At 42.2% G+C, this 20489-nt stretch overlaps 1 protein-coding gene across 1 annotated transcript in view; it reads left to right on the forward strand.

The window, feature by feature from the left end:
- Positions 1 to 20489, forward strand: part of RASEF (RAS and EF-hand domain containing) — a 336005-nt gene that overhangs the window by 298992 nt on the left and 16524 nt on the right. The window contains exon 15 of the mRNA XM_086961323.1: positions 16850 to 16969. Within this exon, the coding sequence (XP_086817449.1) occupies positions 16850 to 16969 (120 nt within the window). The remainder of the gene's footprint in view (positions 1 to 16849; positions 16970 to 20489) is intronic.

The following is a 20489-nucleotide window of genomic DNA, read 5'->3' on the forward strand; positions in this document are numbered from 1 at the left end:
ACACGAAACTCTAGAAGCACTACTCATGGATAGATGGAGAGGTCTAAGTACCAAGTTAATACAAATAATTCTAGAACAACGACATAGATATGACACTTTTGTAAGCTCTGAATATGTTCCCGCTCCACCCCCAGAAAGAAAAATGTATCGTATGGAATGCCTGAGTGGCATTGAAAGTCAGAACCCCTTACGAGAAGTACACCCAGTTATGGGTGAGGATCATCTCTTGAAACGCGTGTATGTACACACGCCACTGACTAAGTTAGAACTGTTAGAAATGAAGAAACTAGTACCGAGCCATGATAAAGACCCTGCAGGTTTCCACAGAGAGCTTAAAGACATGTTACTGATGGGGGATTACACATATGAAGATATCATGAAAATGTTAAAGGTACTGCTGCCTACGGGCATATACGAGAAACTCAAGGAAAAGGAATGGGAGGTGGGAGACAAAAAGATTGTATGGGCAGAAATAGAAGACGAAGAGAGCAAGCGTGTCCCAGGGGTAGGCCTCGGGGACAAAACTAAAGCATTACCAGGTTTAATAGTACAGGTTCTGCCAAGATTACTAGCAACTAGAAAAGAAGACTGGGATGCAATCTCAGCATGTAAACAGAAACCCGACGAAGATACTAGTGACTTTTATTCAAGATTCGAGAAATGTTTTATTATTAATAGTGGTCTTAAACCAAGTAGCGAATCGTACCCGCATCTTTTTGTATCAAAGCTAGTCGAGAATTCCCTGTTAGCAGTTAAAAACCGTGTATACAAGGTCGAGAGTACATGGCAAGCAAATACGCCATCACAGATGTTACAAATGTTACAATACCATCAGAATAGAATTAGAGAAGAACAAGATCAGGAACAGAAACGTATGAAAGACACAAAAATGAAAATGTTAGTAGCCCAGTCGGTATATACCGACGGAAATAGGAAAGGTACGAATCAGACAAATCATTCCGCAGTTCCCGTTAAAGGGACGTGCAACTATTGCAAGCAGCCAGGCCACTACGTACATGAATGCCCAGTTCTGAAACACAATATAGCAACAGGTAAAACCAAAGAGAGACCGCATCCACCAAGACAAGATCAGGTCCAGCAACAGACTCCACAGAATGTACAGACCTCACAGAACACACAGCCTATGCATGCTTCATCCCATACAGCACAGACAGTAGCGGTATCTCAGCCACAGCCTCTTGCCGCGACTCAGCAAGTTTCCCAACAAATGTACCAGTATGCCCAATCTGCTTACCCCGATTACCAGCGATACACATGAAACAGCCTAGAGAGGGAATTTGGCTTGCCTCTTATTGAAATTCCTGTAGATCAAGAAGGTCCTTATGTACACAGTCAAGTATTGGGAAAAGATAGAAAGTTTTTAATTGACACAGGGGCAAGCCGCACCACAATCAGTCATGACGAAGTCCCAGGGGCACCCCTCTCAGGCTCACAGAATGTTTCCCTTGGTTTTTCAGGACAGCCCATTATAAATGAAGTATCAGAACCAGTTCCCCTGGCTGTGGGTCCATTATCACGTATTACAGACTTGTTACTTACGAAATCATGTCCAGAAAATCTGTTAGGAATTAAAACATTGAAAGCTCTAGGAGCTATAATATGCTGTTCCCCGGAGGGAGTTAGACTTTTTCTGCGGGATTTCAAGGGTCATTATGTTTTGCGAGAATTCGATGTCAGATTGAAAAATGTACCAGATCACTTGTGGGCAACAGGCCCAACTGATGTAGGTTGTATGCATATCACACCATACCGTGTTACACTCAAGACAGGAGTTGTTCTACCACGAATCAGACAATACAAGTTACCACCCGATGCTGTAGTGGCTTTACTGAAAATCATTGAAGAGCTCATTGCCCAAGGAGTGGTCGTAGAGACCGACTCCAATATCTGCAATTCCCCTATCATTCCAATTCTTAAACGTACTGATCCCAATGCACCGCCAGTATATCGGCTGGTGATTGATCTTCGAGAGCTGAATAAATGTATTGTACCACAGTATCCTGTGGTCCCCGATATCTCTTCTCTATTGACTGCTATTGATTCAGAAGCGACGTTCTTTACTGTAATTGATCTCAAGAACGCCTTCTTTAGTGTACCTATTGATCCAGAGAGCCAATACCTTTTCGGATTCAGTTTAAATGGACGAAGTTTCAAATTTTCCCGCGCACCTCAAGGATTCACAGAAAGCCCCAGCATCTATAGTCAAGCACTGAAAAGACAACTAGATTGTATTAAAATGCCAGTTAACACTGCTTTACTGCAATACGTCGATGATCTGCTGATCACCGCACGAAGTGAACCCGAATGTGAACAAGCATCACTGACAGTTTTACATTTTTTGGCCGACAAGGGACACAAGGTGTCTCCTTCGAAGCTGCAATTCTGTGGTCAGCAAGTTGTATACTTGGGTCACTTGCTGTCCAAAGTGGGGAGACAGCTCACTCCCGATCGCATTCAGTTAATTGTAAATATGCCACAACCCCAGACACAAAAGGAAGTGCGGGCCTTCATAGGCCTCACCTCGTACTGCAGACAATGGATTCCTCAATATGCATTTCTAGCTAAACCACTCATCCAGTTAACGACACAGGAGGCAGCGACTTCGACTGTCCTTCCTTGGACTCAAGAACATACACAAGCCTTTGAGGAACTAAAGAAAGCATTATGTCAAGCACCAGTTTTAGCAACACCATGTTACAGCAAACCGTTTACACTTTTTGTTACAGAACGTGATGGTACAGCATTGTCTGTCCTCACCCAAGATCAAGCAGGTTCATATAAGCCTTGCGCTTATTTTTCAAGTACATTGGATTCAGTAGCCCAGGCACTCCCTGCGTGCTTAAAGTCTGTAGCAGCAACAGCATTAGCAATCAGACAGAGTGATTCAATTGTCCTAGGGCATCAGTTAACTGTACAAGTTCCACATTCTGTAGAGGTTCTTTTAAACAGAACCCAGACTCAACACTTGACTATAGCACGACTGACAGGTTATGAATTGACACTATTCCAGCCACACATAGAAATCAGACGTTGCAGCATTCTGAACCCCGCAACACTGTTACCTACAATTATGACAGATCCAGCCCCGCATGATTGTATAGAAATCATTAATGCAGTTACAAAGCCCCGACGAGACTTAACAGATGTTCCACTGACAAATCCAGACCTGACACTTTATGTGGATGGTTCATGTATGAGAACAAGTACAGGAGAATTAGTGGCCGCCTATGCAGTGACCACTGAAACCGAAGTAAAAGAAACACATCGTATTGACACACTGTCTGCTCAAGCGGCAGAGCTTATTGCTCTGACCCGAGCCTGTATTCTAGCCAAAAACAGAAATGTCAACATATACACTGATTCCCGTTATGCGTTCGGAGTTGTACACGACTTCGGCATGTTATGGCAAGAACGAGGTTTTCTGACCTCTCATGGTGCCAAGATCCAACATGGTCCCCTCATTCAAGCACTGTTAGAAGCAATACATCTGCCTTCAGGCATATCCGTCATGAAGTGTAAAGCACATACTAAAGTTACAGATTCTGTTTCCCAGGGTAACGACCTGGCAGACCAGAGAGCAAAACACACAGCATTGACTCACACTCAGACAACTGACATGACAAAGACAATAGGACCGACAAATTGTATGACAGTCAGGGATCCCACACTAGATGTAATCGATATTCAGGCACATGCTACTCCAGATGAAATAAAGAAATGGACTGAACTAGGAGGGATTCAAACAGAACAAGGTTGGATGACGAAGGGAAAATCTACATGGTTTCTCCCTGATTCTATGGTTCAAGTCATGGTTAATACAGCACATAGTCCAGCACACCTAGGAGAAAAAGCAATGCTAGACAGTTTACAAAATCTTTGGAGCAATAAACACTTACGAGCAGCAGCAAAACAGAAAGTGCGTACTTGCATGATCTGTTGTCAGTTCAATCCAGGTAAAAGCGTCCCTGTAGAGCAAGGTGGATTTCATCCTCCCGATCACCCTTTTGAAGTCCTCCAGATGGATTATATCCAGATGGACCGTTGTCGAGGATTCAAATATGTCCTCGTAATTGTTTGTGCACTGTCCCGTTGGACCGAAGCATACCCAGTCCCAGATTATACTGCTCCGACCACTGCCAGGCAGCTGGTTCGTGAATTCTTCCCACGGTACGGCTTGCCTCGTGTCATGTACTCAGATAACGGTCAGCCATTCTCATCCGAATTAATGAAGCAGGTTTCCCTATTGCTAGGATACCAGTGGAGATTCCATTGTGTCCGACATCCCGAAGCCGCAGGCCTTGTAGAAAGGCATAACCAGACATTAAAGACACGCCTTGCAAAAATATGTAAAGAAAAAGGGGTCGACTGGATAGTCGCCCTGCCCGTGGCACTATTCTACATGAGGATGGTTGCCCACTCGAGATCAGGACTATCCCCGTACGAAGTGGTCTTTGGTAGACCACCGAATATGTGGGGGACGCCCATTCCGAAGAAGATTACTGATGTTGATTGTAATATGTTGACAGATTACCTTGCCTCCTTGATGTCTGCACTCCAATCATGTCGTTCACAGGTTGCCGCAGCTTTCCCCGACAACACTGATGTAAAGCCACATGATGTCCGTCCTGGGGACACAGTTTTAGTACGGAACTTCGACAGGAAGAGTCCGCTGGAGCCCCGCTGGAAGGAGCCAAAGATCGTCCTTCTTACAACAAGGACCGCAGTGAAACTGGAAGGCAGAAAGGGGTGGGTCCACACGAGCCATATCAAAAAATACAATGAACTGAAACCAGATCCAGGCTCGTCCACCCCCACCAAAGACTGTATCAAAACTAGTGACTTTAAAACTTCCGAACGAGAGAAAACTCCCCAAGAGGAATACAGACTTAAGCTCCGATCTAGCAAGTCAGACAGTTTAATTGTTTAAGTCCTCCCCTAGGTGAATCGGTTAAATAGTTTCTGACATGTATCCCCTAGATCGAGATAGAGAGAGAGAATTAAAGAAACGTACATATTGTAAATCACTACGTAGTCACTGTATGGTGACATTATTAATTATGTTTTTTCTAAGTGTTCTGATAATTATTGCGAGTATACTGCTCCCCATCTATTATCCTATTTTCAAGCGTGAACAATCTGCTTATAATGTTTCTGCTGAACATTCTTTTAGTAAATTACCTCCACATGAACTTTCTTACAGACTTGCGCTGCGCAACAACACATTCATTAGTATGTTACATCATTCCCATCAGACTAACAATGCTACAAACTGCTGGATATGTGGCCGACTCCCTCCCTACCAGAAATACAAGGGAGCTCTGCCCCTCTTTCCGTACCCGTTTACTCACAACGGTTCCTGTGGTGCCTGGTTTAGAATAATAAATTCCGTAGATCCTGATATTGCTGTTTTCAAAGGGAGCTGGGTTTGGGGAAACTTGAACCTAGTTCTGCTTAATGCCTGTTATCCTGACAAGAAGGGACTCCCCATTAGAATAGGAACTGATCTAGAAAACGAAGTTTATGGATTAGGTAATTACACAATTAACCTTATGATCCTTACTGTTGAATCCGAAGCTGCTCCAGTTCTGCCCGCTATGTCAGTACTACCAGTCACTGGTGAATTATGTGTCAGCAAGAAAGGTTCAGTACACTTAGGCCATAGTAAATGTACTATTGTGGTCGAATTCAGTGATCAAGGCAAGTCTTCTTTTAGAGCTACCCGTCATTCCTATTTTGTTTGTGGTCATACCGCATACATACGCTTACCTCCAGATTGGGATGGTACCTGTTACATTGCATTCCTTCTGCCACCTGTTTTTCTAGCTCCTCCTGACTATCACAGAAATACAAATCTAGTAAAGAATAGACTCAGAAGAGATATCTCACTTGTCGACTATACAGAAACAGCATGGGAACAATACACCGATTTCAATAAAGGATTCTTTTTCTTCTTGGGTCCCGTCCAAAATAGTAAACTAATACGCAGATTAACTAGAACACTTGAAGCAGTAGTGAATGAAACTGCCTCCGCCTTAGGTAACTTAACAGAAGAGCAGTCCGCCATGCGGGTTGTTGTTCTTCAGAATCGTCTTGTTATTGACGTCATCTTGGCAGACAGAGGTGGAGCCTGTAAGGTCATCGGGTCAAGTTGCTGTATTTTCATTCCACAAAACGCACCATCTGTATATCAAGCTGTTACACGTCTTCATAAAATTGCAAATCTGATACATCAGAATCCAGGCACCTGGACTTGGTCCGGTTGGTTCTGGACAACGTTAACCGCTTGGGGATGGAAGATCCTATCCTTCCTAGGCATTGGCCTAGTCCTAGTATTCAGTTGCTGCCTGTGCCTACAGTGTGGGCCAGCGATTTGTGGACTGTGTGCCACATCGTGCATTGAACATTCCAGTTTCCTCTCAAAACGTGAAAGAAAGAAAGAAGAACAAATGATGTTACAAGAACAAACTGATCGATTCATGAGGATCGATATATCATGAAGGGTCCGTAGGGAACAAGGAGGGAATGAGGAAATATAAATTTTATGGTCAAGATTGTGTTCCCTAGCGTGTACCCCACCGACTCCATGTACCAGCTTAAAGTGCATGTAACTTCCCTCCTGTGCCAGCTACGAAGACGCAAATACATTTGCGTCCAACGTCAACATGTCCTCTTTCAGACCCACCCTGAATGGGTTGAATAGTCCGTTCCTAAGTATGCTATGCCAACGTCTTTTTGTAGTGTACCTTACACGTTTTTCAGCTCTGGCAAAGTAGGCCCTGAATTTCTGCCATCGAGCCATTTTTCTGGCTTCTGACTCTGAAAATCTCAGCCCAGGCTGCCTCTGTACCCGTGAACTCTGACTTACTTCCAGCGCGGCCCCCCGTGCTCAGCTCAGCCTGCTGCCTGCCAAGACTGACTATAACCTTCGAGTTATCTGTTCCGCTCCTCGAAAATACATTCCTGCCTACTAGCTTCAGTAAACATCCCCCTCATCTGCAGAGCAAAGGGCTAACCTGTTTCCGTGCAAGTAATTCATAGCCTCTGTTACCATGCTCCCATGGAAGGCCCATGCCCCCACGCTTCTCATGCAGACACTCAGGCGCTTCTACACGCACTCACAGTCAGTATAGAATAGCTTCTGCCCCAGAGACCTTTCCCTCCAGATAGTATGGTTCCCAAAACATCAGATATCAGATATGATAGAAGTACAAGTTGATCTGACATGCCAGACTTCTGTCTCTTTTCCGTCAGTGTAAATGTCAAGTTCCCCTGCACCCTCCAGTTTCACGTCAATCACACGTCATGCAGCTGCGCGCGCATCCAAGCTTCCGATTTCTGCTGACATTGCAACATTTCTGTTAGTGCCACCCCTTCTGTGACACCTACCTGGTGACGTTTCTAGCACACACCTCTAATTCACGCCTAGTTCACGCCTTCTGATTACGTATTGCTAACACGTGGATGCTGTTATCTTGTCTTCTCTCAGCTGTTACGCCTACCATACGTTTTTCATGACAATTAATTAAGTATATAAGCTATGTACTGTCAATAAAATGTGGAGCGCACTCTTTCTATCCCTTCCTGAACCCTGTGTGGTTGCGGGAACATGATAGCCAAGTCATGACCATTCCTTTTTAAGGAATAAACCCCTAAGAACTCTAACACCACGGACTCTGGTTCTTTCTTTCCGATTGAGTTATTATTGATTAAGTACTTACCTGCATAGAAATTATGATAGTAAATTAAATATTTACGACACTTTGAGTACCGTTTGGTCTTCCTCCCTCATCTGATTCCTAGGGCGTGTGTGGACAAGGGAGTCCTTCAAACTTCTGGCCTGTTTGTAGGAGAATAGAGGTTTCTCCCAGTCATGTTTGTTGCTTTCCAGAATTTTCCAGTGTTTTCTGATGGAACGGCTGACGGCATTGGAAGCTGAATTACACGTGGTTACACACGTTAATGGGGTATTCTCTGTGCTTGCTTGCGGGTTGTTTTCCAGAAGAGCATCTCTATACTGGTTCCTGGCTCTCTTACAGCTTCTCTTCAAGATTCGAGTTGGATAACCGTGCTTCTGTAATTTGTTAGTGAGATCTTGAGATTGACTCTTGAAGTCCTTCTCTTCACTACAGTTACATCTCAGACGTAAGTACTGCCCGAAAGGGAGGTTCTCCCTTAAGGGTCGTGGGTGAAAATTAGAGAAGTGTAAAAGATTGTTCTTTGCCGTTGGTTTGTGGTAGGTCTTGGTTTTGAGGTGATTGCCCTCCTTAGTGATAGTTACGTCCAGGAAGATCATTTCCTCTTTGTTGTAGCAATGGGTGAACCTCAAATGTGGGTCACATGTGTCGATCCATTGCAAAAAACTCTATAGTCTTCTAGACCATTCCAGATAACCAGGACATGATCGATGTACCTTTGCCAGAAGGTTACAAGAGCGGTGAAAGGGTTGTGTGGTGATAGTATGTGTTTCAGTTTGAAGTCATACACATATAACCCCACCACACTTGGGGCAAAGGTACTACCCATCGGAGTACCGGTGGATTGCAGGTAGAACTCGCCTTGGTAGTCTCAAAAGTTCTGCTTGAGTGCCAGTGTTGCACAGGCGACCACAAATTCCCTTGGTGTGTGGAAATCTTACAAACAGGGCATTACTCCGAAATGCAACACTGAACCTTGACTGATAGCTAGAGCTTAACGTTGTGCTGTGGTTTTACGTTACACACAAACACATGAACCTCTAGTGTGATGTGTGATCACTGTTTAAGAACCATTTCTCACGAGTTCATAACTATTCCTTTAGTTGCCGCATGTTCTACATTTTTTTTAGGGCACACTAGATTAAACACAGCAAATTAATTGAAGATCTTCAATGGAAAGTAATTGAGAATCATTTCCATAACAAAAGAAAACAAATATTCGCTTTGGGATGTTATCGTATTCTGACAACAGATTTAATGGATACGTTAAATGAATGTATTTATATGTAATATGTTTATTCAAATTTGAGATCAACCATGTAAAATATACAAATACATAGAATCAACACATGATAAGACATCACTTTTTGAATAAAAATGTCAAAATAATCGAACAACTTCAAAATGTGTTTTGGTCGCCATTGTTCATGAGCTTTTATGACAGTTTTGGTCGTTGGAAGTTTCGTGTATAGAAGGTATTTCAATCAGCTCTATTGTAATGTCTTGATATGTTTCTAACAACATTAGCCATCTTCTTCCATCATTCTCACACAGGCTCCAATAATGTGATGAAATTGGATCAGTCAGGGCCTTAAGTGCATCGATTTCTTGATTTAAGTTGGACTTCTCTTTTAAGTTTTTACCAAATGTGAAATAGTGCCAATTTTTATCATTAAACCTTTTAAGAAAACCACATCTTTCGTTCCCACCCATACACTAAAGCATATCGCCCCGTATTTCTCACCAAGAGCTAACTAGAGGTCAGGTCAGATCCAGGGTAATAAACTATCTGTAGTAGTCCTACTCAGTTTAAAGAGCCAACACAGAATTCAAATAAGGGCAGCAGAGCGGCCAAAGAGTAGAAGACCTCAAAGGGAGCAACACCATCACACCACTGCTTTCATCTTGTCAATAGTCTCAGAAGAATTAGGCAGATATAGTTCATCACCAAAAATGAGTAAATGCATTGCTTTAGTTTCATTCACCCTAAGCAGTGGATGCAATCAGTGGCTGCTGGGATTGATAATAAGTCTCATGACAGCAACGCTGAGCATTTTCAAAGAATCTGATTTAACTGTCTTAAAATGGGACCATGTTCTTTCGGAGTCAAATTGAATACCTAACTATTTATATTCTAAACAGAATTTAATCAGACTCTCGAAAAAACGGTCTGCTGAACAATACCTAAGTCTTTTCATTATTGATTTTAGATGGTTCTTCTTTGCATATGTCTCAAGGACGTTTACCAATTTCTGGAATCATTCAGGGGTCGTTATCAAGATGTCTTCATTTACTACAGAAAATTCAAAAGGAATGGCATACAGTGTCAATTAATCACAATGCATGATCCATATCATTTGGTCAAATAAAAGTGCCCCAAGAAAGGAAAGGGAAGGGGGGATAGCGTGATGCTGTGCAGGAAACAGGACAGTGAGGGAATAAAGTTCGTGACAAACTTATATATTGCAATATTAATTTTGAATGCAATACAATTTAAGGCTTCAGATCCCTGAGCCAGAGAAGTTGGGGGATTATAACATATCCCAAAAGTTAAGAACTATTTCTGTTGACACCGAAAAGTTCAAAATTATGGGGGAGTGTCAACCGAACAGAACATAAAAAGTAGCCGTCGACGTTTCGACCCCACGCTACATCTGTAGGCGTTTGTCTAGCCTTACATCGGGGTCTTCATCAGGACAAGGTGGTCAACAAAGGAGCACTACAGTATCTGCTCAGTCCGAGCAAAAAGCACGATTATATTCTCATTTGTCATCAGGTGACTGGTCTGAGTTTAAGGACAAGATGACGAATAGGTCACATTCACATCAGGTGCTTGGGCTGGATCTCTATTATTACCCAAGATTTGAATGACGACGAGGCGTCACTGTGGGTCGCCTTCGGTGTGCTGCATCTCTTGTGTCTCGATACACGGGGTTGAAGGCAGCAACCTTTGGCCGTTTTACGAATGCACGTGGCTCACAGAGAAGAAACGAACCCGCGTTAATCTAGAAGGCCCACGAGGGTAGAGGTGTCCTTAATACAGTACTCGGCGGGGCGTCATAGCGATCTAGTCAAGCTCGCCGCGTCTTAATATCACGGTCACGGAGCTCCCAGTCGCCACTTTCCGCGTTTGTTGAAAGCAAGCAAGCTTTCAACAAACGCGGAAAGTGGCGACCCACAGTGACGCCTCGTCGTCATTCAAATCTTGGGTAATAATAGAGATCCAGCCCAAGCACCTGATGTGAATGTGACCTATTCGTCATCTTGTCCTTAAACTCAGACCAGTCACCTGATGACAAATGAGAATATAATCGTGCTTTTTGCTCGGACTGAGCAGATACTGTAGTGCTCCTTTGTTGACCACCATGTCCTGATGAAGACCCCGATGTAAGGCTAGACAAACGCCTACAGATGTAGCGTGGGGTCGAAACGTCGACGGCTACTTTTTATGTTCTGTTCGGTTGACACTCCCCCATAATTTTGAACTTTTCGGTGTCAACAGAAATAGTTCTTAACTTTTGGGATATGTTATAATCCCCCAACTTCTCTGGCTCAGGGATCTGAAGCCTTAAATTGTATTGCATTCAAAATTAATATTGCAATATATAAGTTTGTCACGAACTTTATTCCCTCACTGTCCTGTTTCCTGCACAGCATCACGCTATCCCCCCTTCCCTTTCCTTTCTTGGGGCACTTTTATTTGACCAAATGATATGGATCATGCATTGTGATTAATTGACACTGTATGCCATTCCTTTTGAATTTTCTATAATAAATGCAAGCAAAATGTATAGCAGCTCTACTGGGACCCTTCTTTCCTACACCGTATAGTACCCAGGTCCCATGTGGATTCCCCGGGTTGAACCCCCCTCTTAGATCAATCATCCATCAGTCTTCATTTACTACAGCAAGATAAAATATGTACTATTAGGTTTGTTTAAAAATTCCAAATCAGAGTGGGTCGTAATCCTACCTACCTGAGGAATATTAATAGAGTAGGTCAGAGCACTCTGATTGGTGGCCATCACTGGGGTGATCAGCAAACTACTAAGACCGCTTTTCCTTAAAGTATGTTTTTTTAAATGCAACACTATTTCTTAATGGGAATATGGCTATGTTCAAAAATAAAGTTCACTTTTTAGGAAAAATGTGTTTGTCAGTTATCAGTGGTCCACTGTGCCACAGTGTAAGCCCCAACATTTTTTTTCCATATTCAGAAAGCGGTCATACCGGGGCAATTTCGCTTTCTGAACGGGTTAGCCCTCCAGTGAGGGAGTTGGTAACTTTTCATTGTTTTGAGGTCTTCATATACTGATACACTCCCTACTGAATCGGTCTTTCGGAGGGATGCACACAACATATGTAATAACAAAAAGGGAGAGTAAGGGATTGAGTTCACAAAGTGTGAACGGAGAGTACTCCTATTCCCCTGGGTAAGGTATCTAATAAACAAAAGAAGGAGTATCACCGTAGAGAATCTTGGATTCTTAATGGGATATGTGTTTGAAAAAAGGAAAAATGTTTCCTTTTTAAAAAAAACCCTCACTCACCAGCTAGTGTGGCACATTCCAGTATGAACGTCTTTGGAGTGTTGTAAGTCCAGGTGCAGTTGTCCAGGGTCTTTTTAAGCACGGCTATAGTAGCATCTTGTGATATGCTTGTATATAAGCTTTCGATATCAAAGCTTAGAAGGATAGTGTCTTCATCCACACTGATATCCTCTTGAAGCCTTAGTAGGTTTTTAGTGTCTTGTAGGTATGTGGCTGTAGACTGTACTATGGTTTTTAGAAAAAAGTCACAGAACCTGGATAGTGGTTCCAATAACGAGCCAATTCCTGACACGATAGGTATTCCTGGGGGGGTGTTTTCCCCTTGTGCATTTTTGGTACTATGTAGAGGTAAGGCGTTTTTCCTTCTGTTTTGCAAAGAAAGTCTGCTTCTTGTTTGGATATTTTTCCTGATGTTTCAGCTGTTTCCACTAGTTGTATAATTACCGCTCGAAGTTCTTTAGTCGGGTCTGTTTGTAGGGGTCTGTAGTTTCTTGTGTCGCTCAAAATTTAGCTCCGGTTTTAACAGACGCCGGGAGCATTCACCATTGTAGCGGGGACAGCGGGCATGGCACATAGGTAAACAGCCTCTCTAAGCACAGCGAAACTGTAAGTACCACTAACCTTTGCTCCCACAGCCTCGATCGACTCCATTACCACGGAGTACAGATCCCGCGCGCTCATCCGCATTACCATGCAGTTCTTTTCGAGTCACGCTAATCATACCCCTTGTCTCATTACTACCTGCAGAGTATGTTTTAGCTGATACAAAAACCTACCCCATGCCCCACAATGTCATAAAGGCACCAAATAGGAGTAAGACCTGCCAGAACAACATTATGTGTTGTTTGTTTGTTGGTCCTCGTTTGTCGTTACGATGTACTGGTTCATATGCACATTTTTAACCCCGCCCTCACGTTTAGTTATGTGAGGATGGACAATCACCCCACCAAAAGCTTGGATGCGCTTGTGACAATAAGCGCTACCCTACACGCACATATTGATCTGTGTGTCTGAGTACGCTTAATAATCTCATATGGAGACACCATTCTCCTATATAATAGCACCTCTAGCGGGTTGCTTATATCAGCTAGCCCCCTGTAACCCACAGCAGGCTAATCATAAGAACATAATGGGATTGGCATGATGCATGCAGACACTTGAGAGTCAACACAACGTTACAGGCATGTAATTGAATTTATTTATGACTGCTTCTGCGTTTTTTCCTCTGACAGGTCTTTTTTATCTTAGTCTCGCCTATTTTGGCTAGAGCCCACACCAGTAGCAGAATTTCTGCTAATCTGGCACCAAGAATCTAGGATTGGGTACGCCTTTTAGGGAGTGTAGACCGTCCATTTTCTTGCACTTTGGTCCTGAAGAAAACCTGGTAACTCCCACATATAGGTTGAAACATGTAGACCACCCACATAGATACTCCTGGTCATAATCACCACAAAGTATCTTCACACACTTTTTAATATTGCCCAGTTACTTAAGAATACACATTTTTTCCATTAAGTTAAACCAGGACAATTTTTAACACTTTTTTTGCACTTATCACTCACAATAACCAGCTCCACTATATTCCAGGTGTCGCAGCACACCCTAACGAGAGTTATATTGGATTAAATATTTGCAGACAATGCACCCAATTGGGTTAAATGACAGATAATGACCTTTCATGTTACCTGTAGAATATAGAAGGCAGGGATTTAAATTATCCATAAAGTTACATTGAGTGAAATTCACAAGGTCATATTAAAACAACACCACAATAATCGTATTTGCCTCCAGAAAGTTGTTTATATGTTAAAACGCCATCATACAGCAATATAGTAAGGCAGGAATATGTGAAAATGCCGTATATTTGTACCCAGTTACAATGTTTATAGTGCACAGAAGTTTGTACTGATGATTTAGTATGTCATATCACAGTTATCAAAGTACACTGCTGAACGAACAAGTACACAAACATACTGTTTTACATTTGCTGATATACAACCTACACACAACATCAACATGTAATTCACGGCCATAAATAACTCTCACGTACATAACGTAGTTTATTGTATCGCTCTAAACACGTTGGATTGATTCGTGGCCAGTAAGGCCACAACAGTCAGAAATATCGTTCTAATATTCCCTTTAAGTAAAAATACTTGTGGCAATATACCGCTGGGCAAAATAAATAAAGTAAAAATATTTTTTTTCACGAGATTTAGTAAACATTCGATATTATTTGAATGTAACATCAGAATACGTTAAACCGGTATACACTACAAAATGGCGGTACCAGGGAGCAACCGACGAAGGTACTCTCTAAAAACGCAGTACGTCCTTAGTGTTGATTGCATCGCGGAAGCGAGTAAATGACAGACTTGAGCATGGCGCCATTCTAGCGGAGAACCAACACGGCAAACCTATGGTGTAGCGGCTTTTTTACGAGCAACGACGGATAAAAAATACTGGTAATTAGCAAAAACTAGCGTAACCTCGACAAAGTGACTGAGGCATATTTGAACGGCATAACATCACTTACGTTATGCGTTTCTTCCCCTGTAGGTCGACAAAACATACCCCCGCAGGTATGTTTAAATAACATTACAGCTGGGACACATCTAACTATGTGCTCTTAAGCTAAGTTTAAAGTATCCTATTATGTATCGACAGGTGATTACAACCATTGAAGATCAGGTAGGATTTAACCGCTTCTAATATCGTTCTTATGTTATGGTATCCATTGATAAACAGGAACGAGTGGAACTAACCACAGGGCTTTTATGTATTCCTTCTGACAGATTAACAAGCCTCTGGCTATAGAAAACACTAGGTAATCTCAATGTATTGGACTATACAGCTTAGACTCAACACCCAAACCTTATGTCATAGATGTAACATTAGGTATTGTGGTCTTATTTTACAGCTGATTGAACAAACGACGAACAGGTATGATATAGCAAAATTCACAAACAACAACACCCATGGGCATACTAAACACACAACATTTACACAGCTTATTTTATTTTTTCAGATCATCCCCTGATGAAGGTACCAGTCGGTACCGAAATGCATTGGGCAAGGAGTGAAAAATGTGAATGTGATCAATGGTTATATTGTGGAAATATTGATATTACTAAACAATGTATTGTACAAATTGTGATCGAAATTGGAAAATGAACAAATAATGTATTTTGTGATGATAACTTGAACAAATCAGATTATGAGAATAAATAACAGATAACCAATTGTATAAAGAAGTTAATGTGTAAAAACGCTTAAGGTGTAGGACAACACCAAGTGCACAGTGCGCAACTAGATGAGTTTCCAACCCATCGTAACTGTATATTCATAACAGGCGTGACAAACCTTAACAGCTGCAGCACCATAGATAAGACTGATAATTATAAATATCAGGTGTGCTCCTCACACCCTCATTACCGTTTAGCACACCCTGATGGCACTTGGTCATCAGGGTGGACCCCAATGACGAAGCATGTCACCACCAGGCTGGTGAGTGAGGGTTTTTTTACAAAAGGAATTTTTTTTCCTTTTTTCAAACACATAGACCATTAAGAATCCACAATTCTCTACGGTGATACTCCTTCTTTTATTTATTAGATGCACACAATGTACCCATTCCAAATAAAGTTTCGTTAAGGCGTCTGAATACTATTTTAACAGCAGCCAGATTTCAATTATTCTGAGTTCTTTGGTGAGACCACCAAACTCCAAATTATTTTAATCATGTGAGAAGTGCCAGTTTACACTGACAAAGCCTCAGCTGGTTCCTCATAAACGGCTGACCTTTTATCATGTCACCAGTCAATGTAATAAATACTCTTCCTTATTTAAGGTAGGGTGACCATCACTTGCTTGTCCTACCTTGGCCTGTTTCGCGAGGCATGGTGATCTCAGGCGGAGAGCTCCAGCAGTGACTGCAGCACAAAGGGAGACAAATCTCTCCACATCAGGGACATTGTTTTGTAATTTCAGGGGAAAACTCCTGGTTTGAGAGTTGGTTTCTGGAAAAAGAAATCTTTTACTGAGCATGTGCTACACACATAGTGGTCGTTCGGCAAATTTCAGTGTCTTCAGAGGAGCCGTCAAACAAGTAGCTTCACTGTAAATACAGAGGTCCTCGCCACCTAGAATCAGGCGTTAATTTAATTTGTTTCTTCCAAATAACATTGACATTGTTTCCAATCAATTTGTCTGCATTTCATCTTGCTCAGCAGGTCATTCTGTCAATTCCAAAGTATATGATGGTCATTGATGGAGTTGTTTTCTTCTATTTACCAATGCAGCGCAACCTTCTAGAATCCCAAAATGAAGACAGCACCGAGGCTGCTCATTGGTGATATATAGAAGGCCCTAACTGGGATATCACAGATAGCTAGCAGGAGGGCTTTAAATCAGTGCAACTCAATGTTGTCCCTTTCCTCTATCTTGTCTCACGAAAAATAGCAGTTTCACAAAATTTAAACTTCAGCAAAATGTATATGAAAATAAACCACCTGTTCTATTCTGAACATAACCATAGTGTCACTTTAATGTCTAAATATGCTTTTGTTTACACTTTCCTGGCAGGAAGTTACTCAGGACAATGTCCCAATCATGATGGTCGGAAACAAAGCGGATCTTCGCGAAGTGGTAGCAGCGCAAGGGCAAAAATGTGTCCCTACCAGTTATGGAGAAAAACTGGCTATGGTGAGGATGGGTAATCTGCTTTGAAATGTTTATAGTGTCTGAGTCATTTTAGCGCCGGAACACTCTTGTTGAGTAGCTGTGCGCTCTATAAATGTCTTCATTCATTCATTCATTATGATGCTAGAATCCTAATTTCCATTCTTTTACTAACATGTTTATACAATCAAATGAGTACATAACATTGTGGTACAATGCACCAAAGATGCATAATTGGGCCAGTGTGGCAGTGGTGATTCAATTGAAAACAAGCATTGGCAAAGCCAAAAGGTCTGTCGTTACTGTGATATTGCATACCAGCACAGACATGCGCAAGTAGGGCAACCATGCACAGGCACATATTAGCCATTTCCATTATCTTTGCTAAACATTCTTTATATTCATTTATAAATGTAAACCTGTACAAATATATATGGCTGTAATAAGAATAACAGGGGCATAACGGAGGCCCCAGCAGTCCCTGCGGTTGCGGGGCCGGGGCATCAAGGTTCCTTGTTTTGCAGGGGCCCCCCTTATCCCTTAAGCCATGCCATTGTATGTCTGTCAGAATGTACGCAATGGTATGTTCTAAGAAACTTTTAAACGCTCTGGAAAGCCACTCTGTTTTCCGAGCTGAAAGTAAGAGAAAAGCAATATTGCGGGTAGAGAGAGGCCCAGCAAATGCTACCCCATGTCCCTATGTTCATGACAGGGGCGTAATGCAGGCCCCTATGGTGTGGGGGGACCAGCCCTTCAGGGATCCCCCATTTAGCCCAAGACAAATTAATGTCTGTGTGATCTGGTAGACACTGGGGTTCCTCATGACAATCTGCAGGGGGGGGGGTATCATTTTACGTTATGCCACTGAGTAATTGGCCGGAATTTGCAGAGAAAAGCAATGCTCATGTTGTGCTATTCGCCTTTAGCAGTCAGTGCTGTCTTGTCAATACTCCTGCAATCTTGCTTCTCACTGTCAAGACAGCTCATTGAGTTCACCACTCGCATTCATTTGAAAGACATGTTTGTATCATGGCAGGGCAGGGAAAATGCAGGTATTACTAACACTATATATTCACAGCCCTTGCTAATGGCACAAGTGCAGGATAAATTATTATAAAAGCAAGTTCCTCTTACTAATAAACGATTAAAGTAAATGGAAAAATACCTAGTATTTTATATGAAGATTTGAAATGAATATATTCACATATTGCAGTGTGTTCTTCATGCCCAGGTGTATACAAATAACACTTGTCTGCACTGATTGGATAAGATCTTGCATTTATAGTGCTTACATTGTTTGCTTTTTGTAAGCCGCTGAGGTGAGGTAAGCTATGCAAGCACCATTTTTGTCTTTGACCCCATTAGAGTTGTTGTTCCTGTGCTGTACTCTTCCCTAAAACTGGATTGGTTTGTGTGAGGTGTTTCATGTGGGCCCTGACAGAGGTGCAAAGTCTACCTTTCGACATATACCTTTCTGTCTAGGTTAAAAAGTAGGCTCATTTGTGAATCACTAACAAGATGTGTTTTTGCAAACTCACAAACATTTAATGCATCAGATTGATGATGTTGAAGGGCCTGCTTATGAGTTGCAGGGTGCTGAGGTGCACAAATTTGGCATTATTCATTAATTTTCAGCTGGCAATATCACACCTGCAACTTGCAGTTAGGAGTTTTGTTTCTCAGAAAGGGGAAATAGTCATGCAGATCCAGAAACACCAGGTCGTCTTCTGCATGGCTATCTACAATTCCAGAGGTTTTCTTCTCAGATCCCACACATGCTTTGAGCAGATGCTTAAAGGTTAGCGATTGAACAATATAAATTGCAGGATGGGTCAGCTCCAGGGCAACAGGGGAGGCTGTGACTCCAGCCCGTGTCCGAAGTTCCGGGAGATGCTGGTCTTGGTTGGGGATTTGTGAACCTGAGTGTGGTTGTAGAAGGAAAGTACATGGAACATTGGAAAATGTATCACAAAGTTATACCACTGCATGAGCACAATCAATACCACAAACCAAAACCAGAATTAAAGCAGGGTGACCTATTATAGCGTAACATGTTGCCAGTCTTATAAGCTTTGGCACTGTGAATGTGCAGCAAACACAAAATAGCATGCAGGAGCTGGGCGGATCAATGTTGGTTCATTCATAGATTGAGTATTTTAGTAAATGAAGCCACCTAATTTTAGGGATCCCCTCCAACTGAGTCATGTGCTTGAGGAAGTGATGGTAGTTGCATAAAGTGTTGCGATTACAAGGGTGATTTGAGTACTTTCTATTTTAGGGGGAAAACATGAAAAAGAAGGATCACATGAGAGTGTTTAAGTGTACTGGGGCATATGTTGAACACAAGGGTGCCAGGGTGAACCTTTGTGATAGTAGTTGATTACAGGAAGTACAGAGCAACCTGGCTAATTTATTTTTTGTAATTTTATTTTAATTCTGAAATGACAGTGACTCAACTGTACTCGATTACATTCTCGGTAAGCTAATACACGTTCAAATTATGGCCCATCAATAGCTTTTGAGGTTGGTCTACGATTTATAGGGGTGTTGGTCATTAGGTCACCCTGTCACACTAACCTTCGCTCTTCAATAGAGGAAGATACATTTATGTACCATCCGTTATGACCAAGGGTAATACAGACTTTGAAACTGAATCAATAATTAAAACTAGAGAGGGGTGAATGATAACGCAGGAGAAGGTCGATGAAGAACAATGGGTCAATTAAAACAAGGAGGAAGGTGGTTGAGAGTATGAAATTGGAGCCAGGTTGTGGGCCAAGTAAACAATGCAGGGATAACAAGAAACATGGAAAAGTAATTCAGTCAGCAAGTGAGACAACAACCCCAGTAGAGCCTCATCAGAAATAAACACTTGTATAATTAGTTTCAAGCTCCTACACTATGCCTCTCCAATGTTATCCAGCAGGCCATGGCCCCAATGCCTTCATTGCTGATTTGTAAATGGTGTGTGCAGTTGGTCTGTTATGATGTGGTGGTTCACAGGACTGAATTCACTGATAGGTCAACAAAGGCAAGATTTCCACCTCTGTCTGCACACTCTTGTATCGTAAGGTGATCTCCCAGTCCTATGGCGAACACGACACTCCACATCCCTCCATGACAGCCCACTTCACCCCACTCCACGACAATTTATGCAACTTCTCGGCGCTCCATAGCACTCCACTCTGCTCCACTTTATGACACTCCACACCACTCTCCTTTATCCCACTAACTTTTAGCCATGCTGTACAGCAGCCACACAGGTGCATTACATGGCTAAACCATTTTTTTTGCTGGTGACCATCTTGACTGAACAGGTTCATAGGGGATGGAATATTAGAAATTGGTCTGTAGTTGTTGAGGTCTCAATAAACAAGTGCCAAATTTTTCCTTGGGTGTTTTATGTAAGTTGATTTAAATTTGGGTGGGACTACTCCATTTTCAAGTGAGGAAATGAAGAAGAGGTGTGATATTAAGAAAGTGGGACAGAGCCATGAGCTAGTTGTGGAAGGAAACAGCGCAACTGTGACACATCAGTTGTCTA

The sequence above is a fragment of the Lissotriton vulgaris genome, chromosome 3_1, assembly GCF_964263255.1.
Source record: "Lissotriton vulgaris chromosome 3_1, aLisVul1.2, whole genome shotgun sequence".
In the NCBI taxonomy this organism is placed as follows: Eukaryota; Metazoa; Chordata; class Amphibia; order Caudata; family Salamandridae; genus Lissotriton; species Lissotriton vulgaris.